This window comes from Scophthalmus maximus, chromosome 1 (assembly GCF_022379125.1).
Source record: "Scophthalmus maximus strain ysfricsl-2021 chromosome 1, ASM2237912v1, whole genome shotgun sequence".
NCBI lineage: Eukaryota > Metazoa > Chordata > Actinopteri > Pleuronectiformes > Scophthalmidae > Scophthalmus > Scophthalmus maximus.
The window spans coordinates 29,148,123-29,165,000 of record NC_061515.1 but is presented as its reverse complement, the minus strand read 5'-3'; the positions used below and the strand labels follow the sequence as shown (position 1 = coordinate 29,165,000).

General features: G+C 44.0%; 5 protein-coding genes across 11 annotated transcripts in view; 3 read left to right on the top strand and 2 right to left on the bottom strand.

Annotated features, from left to right (window-relative positions):
* The window catches only part of nid2a (nidogen 2a (osteonidogen)), a 31,499-nt gene extending 29,796 nt beyond the window's left edge, over window positions 1–1,703 (top strand). For all 6 annotated transcript variants that reach the window (XM_047333102.1, XM_047333099.1, XM_047333103.1 and 3 more), the window contains one exon: window positions 826–1,703. In XM_047333102.1, coding sequence (XP_047189058.1) covers window positions 826–836 — 11 coding nt within the window. In that variant the 3' untranslated portion in view covers window positions 837–1,703. The remainder of the gene's footprint in view (window positions 1–825) is intronic.
* A 50-nt stretch (window positions 1,704–1,753) lies between these two features.
* Window positions 1,754–5,220, bottom strand: rtraf (RNA transcription, translation and transport factor). The gene is made up of 8 exons (XM_035629921.2): window positions 5,049–5,220; window positions 4,369–4,493; window positions 4,171–4,270; window positions 3,269–3,349; window positions 3,091–3,179; window positions 2,934–3,002; window positions 2,772–2,820; window positions 1,754–2,281 (listed from the first exon to the last, which is right to left on the bottom strand). The coding sequence occupies exons 1-8, from the start codon at window positions 5,107–5,109 to the stop codon at window positions 2,127–2,129; spliced, it is 729 nt and encodes a 242-aa protein (XP_035485814.1). The 5' UTR covers window positions 5,110–5,220; the 3' UTR covers window positions 1,754–2,126.
* A 429-nt stretch (window positions 5,221–5,649) lies between these two features.
* On the bottom strand, window positions 5,650–7,553 carry sap18 (Sin3A-associated protein). Its single transcript, XM_035629924.2, has 4 exons — window positions 7,352–7,553; window positions 6,236–6,345; window positions 6,024–6,146; window positions 5,650–5,947 (listed from the first exon to the last, which is right to left on the bottom strand). The coding sequence occupies exons 1-4, from the start codon at window positions 7,421–7,423 to the stop codon at window positions 5,791–5,793; spliced, it is 462 nt and encodes a 153-aa protein (XP_035485817.1). The 5' UTR covers window positions 7,424–7,553; the 3' UTR covers window positions 5,650–5,790.
* A 118-nt stretch (window positions 7,554–7,671) lies between these two features.
* LOC118307663 (gap junction beta-6 protein-like) lies at window positions 7,672–10,723 on the top strand. 2 transcript variants are annotated; one of them, XM_035629917.2, is made up of 5 exons: window positions 7,672–8,916; window positions 9,237–9,389; window positions 9,494–9,642; window positions 9,741–9,947; window positions 10,357–10,723. In XM_035629917.2, exons 1-5 carry the CDS (start codon window positions 8,746–8,748, stop codon window positions 10,493–10,495), a joined length of 819 nt encoding a protein of 272 aa, XP_035485810.2. In that variant the 5' UTR covers window positions 7,672–8,745; the 3' UTR covers window positions 10,496–10,723. The 2 variants fall into 2 exon arrangements, with proteins under 2 accessions (XP_035485810.2, XP_035485813.2); XM_035629920.2 differs by having other exon boundaries at window positions 9,741–9,976; window positions 10,357–10,488.
* Window positions 10,724–14,012: 3,289 nt separating this feature from the next.
* LOC118307805 (gap junction alpha-3 protein-like) lies at window positions 14,013–16,639 on the top strand. Its single transcript, XM_035629925.2, has 4 exons — window positions 14,013–14,064; window positions 14,197–14,285; window positions 14,425–14,981; window positions 15,171–16,639. The coding sequence occupies exons 2-4, from the start codon at window positions 14,217–14,219 to the stop codon at window positions 16,015–16,017; spliced, it is 1,473 nt and encodes a 490-aa protein (XP_035485818.2). The 5' UTR covers window positions 14,013–14,064; window positions 14,197–14,216; the 3' UTR covers window positions 16,018–16,639.
* The last annotated feature ends 239 nt before the right edge of the window (window positions 16,640–16,878 follow it).

Below are 16,878 nucleotides of genomic sequence, written 5' to 3'. Positions count from 1 at the left end.
GACCAAAGAGCAGTGATCACACAGCTGAGCCGCTTGACCTGTGTGCGTGTGCGTGTGCTTGTGTCTGTGTTGCTCTGCATCATGTTTGATGTGCAGACGTCGTTTCAAAGCCCAGAGTACAAAGTGGTTCCCTAAACGCAGGATAATCCTCAAAGTGGCACCTCTGTGTGCAGTGTAACATCTCGTCACGAGAGAGTGAACACAATTCAATTCAAATAGTCACGACGACGACGACTGTCACCGGTGTTGCGTCCTCTTGTTGCAAAGCCGCAGACGAAAGAACGGCCGCCGGCTTCAAAGACGAGGACGTGCGGTGTAATTGTGGCCATGATGACAGATGTGAAACACACTTGTTAGGGGTTTGCGACCTGGTTGTAAGAGGCTTAAAAGCTGTTATTGTTCAGCACGCGCACGCGCGCACACACACACACACACACACACACACACACACACACACACACACACACACACACACACACACACACACACACACACACACACACACACACACACACACACACACACACACACACACACACACACACACACACACACACACACACACACACACACACACACACACACACACACACGACGGAGTTGAGTCAAAGCCATGCACTTAAAGAGGCTCCACTCAGCACGGAGTGTGTGTGTGTGTGTTCTGTCATTAGGCCTCGGCAGCGGTGAAGCTTTCATCCCTTCACACAGGAAGAGGATTACTACTCGTATCCACCTGGACTTCTACACGTTCTCACGGAAGTTTTTACTTCCACGTGATCGTGCGATAAAAAAACGAGTCTGACTTTGTGATTCCCCGTTTCCCAGGGACCCACTAACGACAGACCGGCAGCCCGCCGAGTCTTTTGGTGCTAAAACCCCCCGGGGATGATTCCTGAACAGAGGCGGCGGCGACGACCAGAACACGATTCCTCTCCAGGTTCCCTCCGAGGAACCACTTGACTTTCTGACCCGTCTCCTCACCCTGACCCTGTTAGCCCACCTTAAAGATGTAACCCCCCAAAAAATAAGTGTTTTGTAAATTTGTTTCATACCTCATTTTTTTTTATTTCTACTGTATTTTTCTAATGTGAGTTTTTTTTGTTTGTTTTTTGTTACTCGATAAAAGCTACACTACAAAGAAATCAGATTTTTTAAATGTACGAGTTGTTGGTTTTCTGCTGTGAAACTGAGCTTCTGATCGTCTTTCTGGGCAGCTGGACACTTTCAGGTCGAACACTAAAACTAAAATAATCCAGATTTCTTGTCAAGAGCTGGATTGAACGTTGTTTACCAGCTCTAGAATCATATTTACGGTACGATATGAGGATGGTATCGATCTCATTAACTCTCAGAAAGAAAATGAAGAGCTGCTTTCAGACATTTTCATGAAATAATGTATGTTCACGTCTGAAAACAGCTTCAGTGCATTAACCCAAAATACCAAATATCATCTCTCATTATTGATTACCTGATTGGAAATGGAATCAACATATGTTAATCTATAATCTGATTATCCTTGATAATCCGTTTACCTGCGTGCCCTGGTCTGATCATAGCCACGACGACGAAACCTGTCACAACTGTATTTCACAGTTTAAAAAAAAAATATATATATATATATATTTTACTTCTACTACATTTTGAAATCTATCTTTTTATAAGATGTGATATTTATAACAATAAAATGTGATGTGGTTACTTGACAGATTTGTTTGTTTTACATCAGAAGAAACAGGAAGCACAGGAGTCGGACTCTGTTCAGCTGCTTTTATAGCTTCAGCGTAAATCATATTCATAATCGTCTTCTTCCATTATCCATGTTTTTAGATATTTCTGGAGCTTCTGAGGTTTATACCGACGAGGTGGTCGCGGCAGATTATCAGAAGGTTGGAGCTCAAGTCTCTAAAGAAACTAAAGATTGGACGTGTTGTAGGATACGAGGACTTTTGGAGTCAGTTTGTCTGAAGAGCAAATTCCCAAATCGATCCGTCCCAAGTCGCGTAAACAACAGAGAAAAAAAAAATTCATTTCTGTCCACCTCAAACAAAAAAAAATAAAAAATAGATTTTTCTCCTCAAAATTAAATGCAAAAATTCCGGTGGTTCGATCCCTCATCCTCCTCGCTTTCATCTGCCCACCTTGCCCAGCCGGTGGTCAGTCTTGGGGTCGGCGATCACCGCCTGCACGGCCACGATGGCCTCGTTGATCTTGGTCTGCAGCTCCCTCAGCTCCTCGATGTGCAGCAGGCGCAGGATCTGAGCCGCTTCGTTCAGCGTCGCGTCTGAGGCCAGAGAAGGAATTCAAAAGTTAGATACACGAGTGTCAAACACCACCAACACACTTGGGGACGTCTCCAGCTGTGGGAGAGCAACGACAACAATGATTCTAAAGCTGTTTTCAGACTTGAACTCTGGAAAACATTTGGCTTCACACGTGTCAAACTAAGCAGGAGATAGTCCCGTGTCAAGAGGAACATTTCTTTGTGGAGCAGCAGGAGTCAGGACATGGCGATAATTCATCAACACATCGCTCGCTGTGAATTTTCCAGAGATTTTCCTTCTGTGTTCTCACATGGACGCAATCAGACATTCTCTGGGAATTTTACTAGAGGGCTGAGTCGGAGAAGTACAGGAAGGTATACAAAGATACTTAAGTAAGCATGCTAAGTAAACTACTCCACATCTGGACGTCCAAGCCACCTCATGTCAAAACTCTCAATAGTCAATTTTTGTACCTTTTTCATGAAGTTGAGAAACAAAATGAGAACTCACCTCCAGTGTCGAAACCCAGGGTGTGTTTATCTAAAGTCACCGGAACGCCCTGGAAGCAAGAGGATAAATCTACGTGATTGAGACCGGGACAGTTTTTTTTTCCTCATTAAAAATAAAAAATGTTCCAAAAGTATAAAGGTCTAAATATCATGTCAGCTTTACCTCTCTGCTCTGACTGGCTTTAGTGATGGCCTCTGGAGAAAGTCTCTCTTGGATCAGAATCCGAATCGCCTGAAAAGAAAATTACATTTGTGAAGTCTTGACGTGGCTCATATCGGCCAACAACGTAAATAGAAATCAGCGCTGCATGTTCTCTCACCTTGAGCATCACCAGGTAGTCGTCGTGTCGTTGAACCTTGAGGATGTTGGACAGAGCCGTCACGCCCGCTTTGAAATCTGGTGAATTACCTGGAAGAAGAAGAAAGAAAAGACGAAAGTAGTGAAGACGTGTAAAAGGAAAAGAGGAAGAAGGTGAGGATGAAAAGGAATGTTCTTACTGTCCAGGTTCACCAGAGGGTCGACAGCTTTGTCACTGTTACTGGAGGCTGCCAGCGGCTGACAGTTCTTATACTTGTCCACTGAGTACGAGACAAGACATGAGACACATATCACATGACACCAGTTATTCATAACCATAATATTTATATCTTCTGTCTGAACACTGGCGAGCCAGAGTCACCAGGAAACAGACTTTTACCTTTTATAAAGTCTCCACTTACTGGCCACCAGCAGTATTACAACACTGTGGTACACACGTATATAATACATACATATATTCGTCTGGAGCAGAAGTTTGACCTGTTTATCATCTCATATTTGTGTTGCGTCACAGTTAAGATGATAAAAACAGACATTACATCCACGAGAGTCAGTGAACTCGTCCTCAAAATATTTTAAATGTGAGATCAGGTTCTGTGTGATGACTTCAGGATCGACTGGAGCAGGAAAGAGTGTAACGCTAATGAATCTTGTCGAGGTGTAACGGAGCGGAGAAGCAGAAGAGATCGTTTGTGGACACATGATCTGTCACTGCTGCCATCTAGTGGACAGAAACAGGAACCTCACTCCATGGACCCTACCTGTTTTTTAGTAAATGGTAAATATTTAGTTTGATTCTTGACCTTTTATAAGTTATATTTGCACTATTTGATTATTTGAGCACATTTACTGTTTTGAGTTGTTGTAAAGCTAAAAAGAAAATGCTAATGATTATGCCTGATTTTTATTTATAGACGTACATTGCTTGATGTTATATATTGCCATTTAGAAACATGTATTTACATTTTCATATTTTTTTAAATGCATTGTTGAGCATAACTTGTTACTTATCAGATTTTATACGACTTGTCTTATTATACGAATATGTCAAAGTGACATAGTTTGTGTCTTGTTTCCTCACCGTTGTCTCCATACTCATATCGCACAGCCAGGCCCAGGAGCCAGTCCAATGCCTCCTGTCGCTCCTGGACTCCGAATGGACAGTTCAGGTCCTGCAGGTACTGAACCAACACAAAACAGTCACAATAAAGACTCAATAAACACAACACAAGTTTCATATTTAAAATACAGTCTATGTCTGCATTCAGACAGGAGTCACCTTCTCATAGGCTTGGGGCCAGTCCGAGCTGGGGATGTTCCTCAGGTTGCCACGGTCCTCGATCTTGTAGTGTCGGATCTTCTGGTCCTCGAGCCAAACGACGCAGTTCCTGAACTGAGTCTCATCTGAGCCCAGAGGGAAGAGAGAGACAGGGAACAACGAGGCGGAGTCATCCATCAGTAGGAGGCAAAGCAGGCAATTAATTGCAGGGGGCCCGGAGCTGTGAGGGCCCCCAGGAACAGCTGATTGCATTAAACAGGGGCCCCTGTCAGGTGGAGCCTGTGAGACCCAGGGGACTTTCGCCTGCGGCCCCAGAGTCCCTTGAAACGCCCCTGGTGGCACATTAACACCTACAGCACAGCTGAGAGACAATTAAGATGATTAATAATTTCGTATTCTAATTAACTATGAGCTCATTTCAAGACAAAACGTTTAATATTATTCATTTGTTGGATAAAAATGGTGAACACAGCTTTAATGATAAGCAATACTGAGTTTAAATGATGTACAGGAAGTAGTTTGTTTATTCACCTCGTGTATTCAACAAATACACGTTTGTCGCTAAAAATAAATAAATACGCAGAGTGAAACATGTCGCCACTACGTGCGGACACGTTCACCGGCTCCACGTTACTGTCACCGACACGTTTCCTCGTCGGCCGGACGAGTGTTTTTCTCACCGGAGCAGTCGAACCCGCCCGGGTTGTGATAGTCCAGAGCCGTCAGCTTCCTCCGGAACATTTCAGCGACTCTTTCTCACCGAGAACCGCCGGTTTGTGTCGCTGCGAGCTAACGGCTAACAGCTAGCAACACTGGCTGTTTCCCTTTCCTGCTAGCTGTCAGCGCGCTACTGCGCATGCGCTTCCTCTTCTTGGGGGTATTATTGGCCGTTGGCAAACAACGTAACGGCGCATTACCGCCACCAACTGGTCAGGATGTTTAATTATAGAGAACATGTTAAAAAATAAAAAAGGCAAATAATATCAAATAACATGTATCTCCAGAGCTTCTTTGTAAAACATCACACAAAACATGTATTCATAGATTTAACAGTATTTTTTTTAAATGTACCCTTATGACCAATTTTTACGTATATTTTTGTTTATTTGTGTTCTCAAGCTCTGTCTGTATTATTTAATGTTGTATTGCAAAGTTGAAATTGTATTGGCCGGACTGTAGGTACAAGATTTGACTAATTTGAAACATCAGATGAAACCATAACCATCAGACAAGTTAGATCCGGTTCCTTCAGTGTGTCACAGACACAAGAGAGCCACAGACTTTGGAAAAAAATGTCAACTTTATTACACGTCACATTTTACAAAATGAGGCATAAAACTATCCAAGATGATGCAAAAGAGAAAACAAAAACAGAGTTGAGGGCATTGCTTTGTGTTTACATGTGTTTGTCTGTATGCGTGTTCAGAAAGGCCTCATGCGTGTGTTGAGGGGTGGGGCTCTGTTCGGCGGTGTGATAGCGATGTCCAGATAGTCTCCGATCTGGAAGCGCTGAGACTGCAACGTCATGGAGTCATCTGCTCCCTTCCTGCCGGATACAGTGCTGCCGATGTCTTTCAACCTAACAGAGGAGACATGTTTTAATAAACAGCGCACAAACATTCAACATCAATGTGACTTTGCAGTGCGACACCAACCTGTATGCTTTCCCTCTGGGATCGGGGAACACGATGGCGAAGCTGAAGTGAGTTCCCTTTTTCCTGGCCTCTGGATACACTTCCTTCACCAGGCTGGTCAGCTCCTTCAGAGTAGCATCCATCCTGAGGCACAGAATCAGAATCAGATTCAACTGAAAAACCTCCGGTCCACACATACAAGTGTAAAAGGAGCGACGCACTCGCGGCCTCACCATGTGTATATCTGAAGCTCGCTAGAGGGAACGTTGCCACGAGCAAACTCATCTGGTCTGTGATGTCGCCCACTGTTGGTGGTGAAGACTCGCAGCAGGAGAGGGCAGGTCTGGAAAAACATCAAACACAAAGGTAGTTTTGAAAAATGAATAAAACATGTTTTAAAATAACAATGAATTTGTTTGAATATCTGATTTTGTAGCACTTTAACTAATAAAGATGCAAAAAAGCTACTATACTTCCTGTCAGTAACAGTTCCTACTCGTCGTCGCTCCAAGAAAGAAAATCCCTGCTCTTATCTAGTATTTTCTGTAACTAGGCAACCAACTGTAGAGTAGACAATCTACTTCCTATTCACACATCATATATATATATACATTTTCAGATGTTTGGTATGGAGAGTGATTAAAACTGATATGGAGACCCCATTTTAAAATGATAACATGGTTGTGTGGCTGTAGCCTCTGGGTCACTAGTCATTCCATAATTTACCTGTTTATTTGCAATAACTTAGCTGTATACGAAGTATTTTAGTGTGTATATCTAAAAATAAATATTACATTTTGTAGAATAATCTTAATTATTCTTACATTCTACTCTTTACTTTAAATCTAGGTCTGTATACACTTCTTTTCTTGGTTGGAGAAACTGTACCTACACCCAATTTCTCTCGTGGATCAATAAAGTTTTTTCAAATTCTCGGCTTCCGTACAGGAGCATCACTTCTCTATACATCTGTGGGTGAATTTGAACTATAAGTTGACATATTTTACTTGCCAATACACTATTATTATTATAATTATTATTATTCTTGGGTGTTGAATCTGATAGTCACGATATTAGCAAAAAGAACAACATAAAATTATATTAAACTGATTCGACCAGTTGATTTTCATTCAACGTTTTAAAAACCTGGAAATTAGTTTATTTATTTATTTGTATTATTATTATTATCAAAGTCCCAAACACAAGTTCATATTTAACTCGTAACAAACAAACAACCGACGTTAACTGTTGTTTGACGACGAACGGAGTTTTATGATTAGCACTGCGGGCTAACACAGCGCGTTAGCTCAGAAGCTAACCAGTCGAACGAGCTAACCCCGCGCGCTCACCTTCTCCCGGTCGATGGGCTTCTCCGGCTCCTTCTTGATTTCCTCCTGCGTGATCCGCGACTCGAGGGCCATTGCTGTTTATTTCACCGGTGTGTTGATGCACGGACGTTGTGACTCCAGAACCTGGTTCCGATGTTTTAAAGCGCAGCTGCAGCAAACAGCGACCGACCACACCGGAATAGACACAGGTTCCGTTTCCGGTATATTTTTCTCTCCCCAGCTATGCTTTACTGCCCCCTACTGCTTCGGAGTGGAATATTTTAAGTCATAAAGAGATGAAATTGCTGAAGATTGAACTATGTTTGCTTTAAATGTTGATTAGGAGACAGTGAGCACTTTCCTACAATAACCATAACTTTATGTACATTATGACAGAAAGAAGCAGAATCTTGCAAAGAAACTTGTTTAACAGAAATGATCAGGACGTCGTCTGCAGACTTTCATGATCCAGGATCCGTCAGGTCAAGTCCACCTACAGAACCGAGACCTGCTATTCAGTCACATGCTTCTCTCCCGCTCACTCATTACAGTGTGTGTGTGTGTGTGTGTGTGTGTGTGTGTGTGTGTGTGTGTGTGTGTGTGTGTGTTTGTTTGTTTGTACGGTGTGTGAATTCTGACACTGGCCTCCTCTGTTCTGCTGCTACGAGCTGACTGATCAGGAGCTACTCTAACAATTCTCTCTCTCTCTCTCTCTCTCTCTCTCTCTCTCTCTCTCTCTTCCTTTCCACTCATTCACTTCTTATGAAGTCCGTTCCGGACACGGATCAATTGATATGCATCAGAAATCAGAGTCGGATGTCTCAATTAGAACCACCAACTGCTTCAGTCTCATCAGTATCATGTTATCTAACAGTGGTGGAGATACAAATAATAACATTGATAGACTTTATTTATTTAAGAACCTTTCAAGACACAATTACAAGCTGCTTTACAAGTTTAAAAATAAGGAATTTAAGGCAACCGAAGAAACAACAGCAGTTTGAAGATCACACATTAGGAATATCAGAGTAAAAACCAAATAATATAAAACATTTTTTAAATGATTATAGTGAGTAAGATGAGGGAGTTTTAAAAGTAAAAAATGTTGACAATGAAAACTACACTAGTAGACTAGTAGTAGTAGTACAGTGTAGTACAGTGTAGTACAGTGTTGTACAGTCGTGGGCTTGAGGTTCATCAGTTCACATGAATGTTTGGCGCTGGGCCTTCTCTCCTCCTCCTCCTCTCACTTTCATTCCTGTTCATCCTCTTCCTCTGTTACACTTCTCTTTTGTTTCCCTCGCTTTCATCTTTCTTGGTATTCATAAACTGTATCATTGTTCAAGAATTGTCAATCAACTGTCAGTTCAGTAAGACCAGAGGCCACTGGTCTCCTGCGCGTCCGTCGGAGCAGGATGTCTTGGCCGCTTCTCTACGCTCAGCTGGTCGCAGCCAACCATCACTCCACCAGTCTGGGTAAAGTCTGGCTCTCCGCGCTCTTCCTGTTCCGGGTGCTGGTGCTGGTTGTTGCTGCTGAGAGCGTCTGGGGAGACGAGCAGTCGGACTTCACCTGTAACACACTGCAGGTACGTCAGTGACGTCATCTTTCATGGTTTCACATAATGAAACTACTTTTCATCTTCCATACTGTTGGATTTCACGAGGACCGTCTCTTTGGAACAATCTACAATCAGCTTGCTTTGCTGCTTAGTCTTGTAGGTATTTTTCACAAGACCAAAGCGACTTACAATCATCGAGGCAGGAAGCATAAAGGGCTTTGCCTAAGGGCCCATAATGGGATGACCTGCAATCGAACCTCGACCTTCTGTACCGAAGTCAGGGGCGTAACCCACTAAGTTATTGTAAATAAGTAGTAGCTGTGCATCTGTCTCTCTGTTTTTTTCAGCCTGGCTGTGAAAACGTCTGCTACGATCAGTTCTTTCCTGTCTCCCACATTCGTCTCTGGTGTCTCCAGCTCGTCTTCGTCTCCACGCCGACACTCCTGGTCGCGTTGCATGTGGGCCACCGGAAGCACAGGGACAAGAAGAGGCTGCTGCAGGTGAGCGTCCGACACCCCGATGCAACAGAAACCTCCTGTTTATAAAGTGTTACATTTTTTGTCATGTCGTTGTGGACGTGTCGTCTTGTCGTCCTGTGTCACAGGCTTCTGCTAGATCAAGTTTTCTCAGCAGCAAAAACCAGGAGGAAGAGTTGGAAACGCTGAAGAAGCGAAGACTCCCAATAGCTGGCGCCCTCTGGTGGACGTACGCCTGCAGCCTGGTGTTCAGGGTGCTGTGTGAGGGAGGCTTCATGTAATATTGTGTGATCCAGGTTTTCTGTGAGTCCACCATCTTGTTGATTTGGTTTAAAGACACGGTGTGTGTGTGTGTGTGTGTCTCCGTCTCTTCAGGTTTGCCCTGTACGTGGTGTACGATGGTTTCAGGATGCCTCGGCTGGTGCAGTGCGACCAGTGGCCTTGTCCCAACCTGGTGGACTGCTACATCTCGCGTCCCACCGAGAAAACCATCTTCACCGTGTTCATGGCCACCACCTCCTCCATCTGCGTGGTTCTCAACATGGCCGAGCTCGCCTATCTGGTTGCCAAGGCCGTCTCTAGGTAGAAGTATTAGTCAGTCAAACACTCAGGTGATTTATCAATGGATTAATTTGTCACTTATTCAGTCAGGTCAGGCAATATCTTCAATATGAAGATGTGCACCTCCGCCAAGGCTGAGGCTTCCAGGATCCCTCCCAAAATTGAATCAGCTGTTGCGAAGGCCAAGAACTATTACAGCCAGGAACTTTTAGTCGCGGAGTGGTTCTTGCAAAGGTTCCTGAGGAAAGTTCTTGTGGTGGTCAAATCAAATAAGCAATCAAATAAATAGACGAAAATCCTTGGTGGAGATAGAAGAAGATAGTGTATTCCATGTGTGACCAGATTTGACCTTCATTATGTATCTGTGTTATCAAAATGCAGGAAATCTTAAAGTCCAGGTACGTTGTTGTTGTTTTTTTTCATTGGTCAGAGGAAGAGGAAATCCTGCAGCAGAGAGTCGACACAGAATAAGACAAACCAGAATTTACTCGTCTCGACCTGAGTTCGCAGAAACAAAGAGGACGAAGGACGTTTCAAAGACTCAAGGCTGCAAATATACAACACCATGAAACGGGGTGAAGAGGATGTATTTCTACACAAAGCTCTTGTGTTTTTGATCGTTAAGTGTAATATGTGATAGTTAAACATACAGTAAAGTGTTGTTTTTAAGAATTCACTGATGCACATCACAGCTAAACAGCTCTTTGATTGTGTTGTTGTTGTTGTTTTAGATGTTTGTCATAGTATATCTGTATCAAATTGCCCCTTGAGATGATTAAATTGTACAATATTGTATCGTACTTCCTGCTACAATCGATGCAAAAGTTGACTGTGTGTACTCTGGTGCCCTCTGCTGGTGACGAGCAGTTACTACACCAGCGTAGAGAAGTCCACAGGTCCTCTACAGAGAGACAAGTCTCTGTCAGGCAACAGTTAAACGTGTGGTTACCATGGTTGCCTGTCATCAGGTGCCACCTCATGATGAGTAACCATGGTGACACAGGAGGAAGATGGGTAATGTGGGACACCTAAGGTCCAAATGTTTGTTTCTAAATTTATGAGGAAAAGTTTTCAAATTGTTTTAAACTCGTCAGGCCACGCGCACACGCACGCGCAAACGTGCCCCCACCCCCCCTCGTGCGCCCCATGCACGCGGGGACACCGCTGCGTGACAGTGGGACGCAGCCTTCGCGGGACAGGATCCTCAGGTCCCCCCCCCCCCCCCGTGTCTCTCTCTCTCTCTCTCTCTCTCTCTCTCTCTCTCTCTCTCTCTCTGTCATTCTCTCTCTGTGTCTCTCTCCCTCCCTCACTCCCCCCCCCCCGCCTCCTCTCCCTCTAATCTCACCGACTCCTCGCGCAGTCGCCCGGAGCGCACGCACCCGAGCGAGCGAAAGACGGGAAAAGAAGAAAGAGGAGGGAAGTTGAAGAGGAGGAGACGCGCGCCGCCGGGAGGGAGACGAGTTCCCGAGGAGAGCGGTAAGAGGAGGAAGCGGCGCGGCTGCTGGAGGCTGAGGAGGGAGGAGGAGGAGGAGGAGGAGGAGGAGGGATTATCATCCATCCTTCCACCTGCGGGATTATCAGCGCCTCTCGGGATATTTCAATTGATCAACTTCTTCGGCATTAATGCAGTGTTGTGTTGTATCGCAATGACTTTTATCATAAAACAAACTTTACCTTAACACAACGTCAATTGGCTTTAAAATGTTTCCTACCAGTCATCATGTTCATATCATCTACTTTAAATGTAGAAGAGAAATGCACTAATCTGCATTAATCCCAAGAAATATTGTATTTTAAATATATATACATTCAACTTTAAATCAGTTTTGCATGCTGGAGACAGATGAAAACTGTTCTGCACATTTCTCAGAAAATATTTCTAGTGAAAGAATCCTGCTTCAAATTATGTTGATGTTTCTTCATATTGGTAACATGAAATGGCTACAGAAACAGATTCATGACATATAACAAAAAATAGATGAAGTTGTCATCTGCAAATAGGAAATACCAGATTTCAAATAGAATATAAAATGTTTGAAATAGACAAAGACGTGGTTGAACCTGTGAAAACTTCGAAATTGCTTCCAGTTGTAAATATAAAAAATATTATAATAATTATAATAATAACAATAGCAATAACTTTATTTAAACTGCACCTTTCAAAACAGCCGTTACGAAGTGCTTCACAAAAAGACAAATCACAAGAAAGTAAAAATATCAAAGATAAAAGGCATTTTGAATGATAATAACAATAATTAATATTATTATTAATATTCATATATTGACTGTGTTCTTGGATGTTTCCCTCTGATTTTATTCCTGTTACACAACATTACTAGTGTAACGTAACACTATTTTCACATTCTTGTAAATGCATTTGTTCTTTTACTTGGTGAATATATATATATATATGTATACTCATATATTAACATTGTATTAATAATATATATATTTACAATACATTACACACTTTTTTTTGTACTTTTCTGCATCTGTATGCAGCTTATTACTCAAACTTTACATACTTTTACAGCTTGATCTTTAGACATTTTATGAACTTTTATTCTCGTCGTTGTACATTTGGAGTCCACAGCATAATTTCTTAAGCCTGGTTATGTTATGCGATATATGAGTTAATATATATACTGATTCACTGATTCATAACATTTATGGATGACAAAAAGCAGAATGGACTTCATCAGGAACTTTGCGACTTTACTGTATCGGTGCAAGTGGACCGAGTGCTAAGTGTTTGGTCTGTTGCAGCACAAAGAGCCGTGATCCATCAGAAGCACATGGCAGCGGCACAATGTCCGTCTGGCAGCTTCTCTATTGTCTGTGGTGACAGACGGTATTTCATCACGTCAACACATCATGTACATGATCACATGCCACAGTCAGATGTGGAGCATCAGTCGCTGGTTTGTTGACTTCATGAAACTTTAACTGTATCGAATATAGACAAGACAGAACAAAACTTCAAAAAACTGCTATGGAATTTGATTATTGTTATACTCTTGAAGTATAGCTATAGTACTTTTCCATAATCTGTATTTCCTCTTCTTTTTTCTAAGGGCTGTAAATGGATGAGTACTTTTATTTTTTCAAATTGATGATTGAATTTTCATGAGGGAAAAAATGTCTTTGGGTTAATGTTAGACATAAATTAATTTGTCAGTTAAGTGGCTCAGTAGCGATTTGTGCTATACTGTAACTGTGTGTGTGTGTGTGTGTGTGTGTGCGTATGTGTGTGTGTGTGTGTGTGTGCATGTGCATGTGCGTGCGTATCAGTTGATCCCAGGCAAACATTTGCCCTCCTCAGCATTCCCGGGATGTGATGAGTCTGGCATTCAACAGGGACGACCTGTTATCCACTCATTCACTTCCCACAGATGACAAGCCATTGTCTACTAGTCAGCCTAACACACACACACACACAAACACACACACGCACGTCTGCATCCAAATGTACACGTATAAAGTAAGAAGCAGGCAGCTCCTTATTTTTAACAAATTTGAAATCTGAAAACAATGTAAATGCTTCTTTAAATTGTATTTGTATGGACGAGAGCAAAACCTTATTGGTTATTGGGAATATTTCTGTTATCAAAAAAGTTTTCTTATACTATTGGCCAATATATCATTGTTCTATGTCTTCATCATCAATACATTGTTATTGATAGATCACATGACTAAATTGGATCATTGTGTTGAATCCACGTAGAATCATTCTGAAGTTTTTAACACGCTCGCTTTTTAACTGTTTGGTTGTGCACGTCCTCAGAAATGAACGCACAAGATGCAATGCGCACATGGACAGTAGGGGCAGTGTAGAGGCCGATACGCACCATTGTCATGATGTCGCTGATTTAAGGGTCTCACGATGGCACCACGGTCACTTTTCCTCAGAGGTACCCACGGGCTCACCTCCTCCGGTGTCCCCATGTTTTTTATTGGCAGGATGTAATTCCCTTGGTTCGATACGGTCTGAGATTTGTGTGGTGCCCTCTAGTGGAGTACTCCAGTCAGTATGTGAACAATTATGCAAAGTTGACAAGAGCGTTTGTTTTTTGCAGATTTAGTTTTTCCTCTGATCTCTGGTCGATGGATTTATCACTGACAAGACAACAATATTTTAGTAAGTCTGCTCCCCCTGCCTTTACTGTAACGTCCCAGTCCTCCTTTACATCCGCTGTGTCGTCTAACTGAGTGATTGTCCAAAAGGTCAGAAGTTCAGTTGTTCACCACCGTCTCTCGCGTCTCCCTCCAGGCTAGAAAATCGAGTGAAGCATGGGAGACTGGAGCTTTCTGGGGCGGCTGCTGGAGAACGCCCAGGAACACTCCACTGTGATTGGAAAGGTGAGCGACATTGGTCATAGATGTGCTGTCATCGACGCAAACCAGGGTTTTGCAAGACTGTCCAGAGTTGAGTGGCTAAATTTGCTCTTTTCGACAAAATCAATCTTAATCTCATAATCCCTCCGTCGTTCCTCCCCAGGTTTGGCTGACTGTCCTCTTCATCTTCCGCATCTTGGTGCTGGGCGCAGCCGCTGAGGAGGTCTGGGGAGACGAGCAGTCGGACTTCAACTGTAACACGCAGCAGCCCGGTTGCGAGAACGTTTGCTACGACGAGGCCTTCCCCATCTCCCACATCCGCTTCTGGGTGCTGCAGATCATCTTTGTGTCCACGCCCACCCTGATCTACCTGGGCCATGTGCTGCACATTGTCCGCATGGAGGAGAAGAGGAGGGAGCGGGAGGAGGAGCTCCGGAAGTCCAGACGACACCAGGAAGACCACGACCCCCTCTATCACAATGGAGTCGGCAACGGAGGAGGCGGCGGGAAGAAGGAAAGGCCACCAATTCGCGATGAGCACGGGAAGATCCGGATCCGCGGGGCGTTACTAAGGACGTACATCTTCAACATCATCTTCAAAACTCTGTTTGAGGTGGGCTTCATCCTGGGACAGTACTTCCTCTATGGCTTCCACCTGAGGCCGCTCTACAAATGTGGCCGCTGGCCCTGCCCCAACACGGTGGACTGCTTCATCTCCAGGTTAGAGAGGAGATGTTCTAATCATTCATCAAAGGATTGATCTGTTTTTACTGCTTCGTTGTGTCTTGTATTCATTTGCAACGGATAAACACACTGTTTAATTCACTCTTTAGAGTTTTGTTCTTGTGCTGACACCATCTTTGTTTCTATTTGGGACTTCAATCTGTTTCTCTCTGTTTGTCATCCAAGGCCCACTGAAAAGACCATCTTCATCATCTTCATGCTGGTGGTTGCCTGCGTCTCTCTGGTCCTCAACCTGCTCGAGATCTACCACCTGGGCTGGAAGAAGGTCAAGCAGGGGGTCAGCAACGAGTTTGCGCCCGACGGCGAGTCCCTGCTGCTGGGTGCGGACGAGCCCGGCGACGCGGAGACCATTCCTGAGCAGAACTGCCCAACGGTGCTCGACTGTTTGCCGGCGTACGCCAGTGTGCGCGTGGTGGCGGGTGGAGCAGCGGAGGGAGGAGCCTACAGTCCAACAGAAGTGATGTCGTTGAACCCGAGCATGGCCACCGCTCCTGAGCTCAAGATGGATGGCACGGCGTTCCACCCAGATGACTTCCTGTTGGAGGGCCTGCCCACGTCGTTTTACCGCGGCGGCGACAGAGTGAGTGTTGGAAGCCAAGGGCGGCTGACTGCAATGGAGCAGAACTGGAACAACATGGCACTGGAGCTCCACAATCTGAATGGGAAAAACTCCTCCTACCCTCCTCCTCTTCCCTCTCCTCCCGCCTCCGCCTCCTCCTCCTCCTCCCCCCAGGAGGAGACGACTCCGCCACCTCCAGAAGAGCAGCATCACTCAATGTGTCCCACTCTTCCTCGTAACACCCCGCTCTCCCCACTCATGCCGAAGGAGACGGTGGGAGAGGAAAACACTGACGCCTCAGCGCCCTGCAAGGTCCCGCGCGACGACTTCACCGTGGTCACCAGGGCGGAGATGCACCAGCCTCCACGTGCCGCGGCGACGGACATCCGGAAGCCACGTCGGGCCAGCAAGAGCAGCGGCGTCCGAGCTCGCCCGGATGACCTGGCGGTGTAGCTACGACACGCACTCACTCATTTACACAACCGTACACAGACACACACATAGAAACCCACATATGCAGTTTCTTCAAGCACAACTTCCAGCAAAGGACTGATGCTCTGCGAGGCAGAGATTCAGCTGCTCGTTTTAACCCCCGACTCATGAAGCAGAAATAGAGACAGATCGCATTGAGGGCCCTCTCCGAATTTGAAACATTTACCAACAATTTAAAGCATCAAGCATCCACCACAAAACGAAAACAAAATATGATTGTAGAGGCTGGCACAACGCCCCAGGGGGAGATGTTAATACTTAATAATATACTCAACTGTTATGATTAGAAGGGAGGAAAGAAGGCCACGTTCAGGTTGAGGAAGGTTAAGTAGAACAACACAATTTTGCATCATCAATGAGATGTTTGTTTTTGATTGAGTCTTAAAGACTATCAAAGGAAATTAAAAAGGGAGGCTAATATTGTACATACACATACAATTTTTAATTTGTATGTGACATGGGGAGGAAATGAAGGAATTAAGAGCCAACATGGCTGCCACTCTCTGTTCTGCTCTCTCTCTCTCTCTCTGTTAATAAAGGAGTTGCAGGGAAGGTATACAGGCCCATGAAATGGGAATCACAAACACACATACCCACAGTATATATATATATATATATATATATATATATATATATATATATATATATATATATATATATATATATATATATATATAGCACCGGCGTTTACACAATGAGGAAAGGTGATGGTGATGATGGTGATGATGATTGGTTTGGAAGCGTAGAGGCAGCGGCTCTTTACTCTTTTATCTGTCTTTTGAATCTCTTTGCTGGGAGACGTCAGAGGAGAGGTTTGCACTT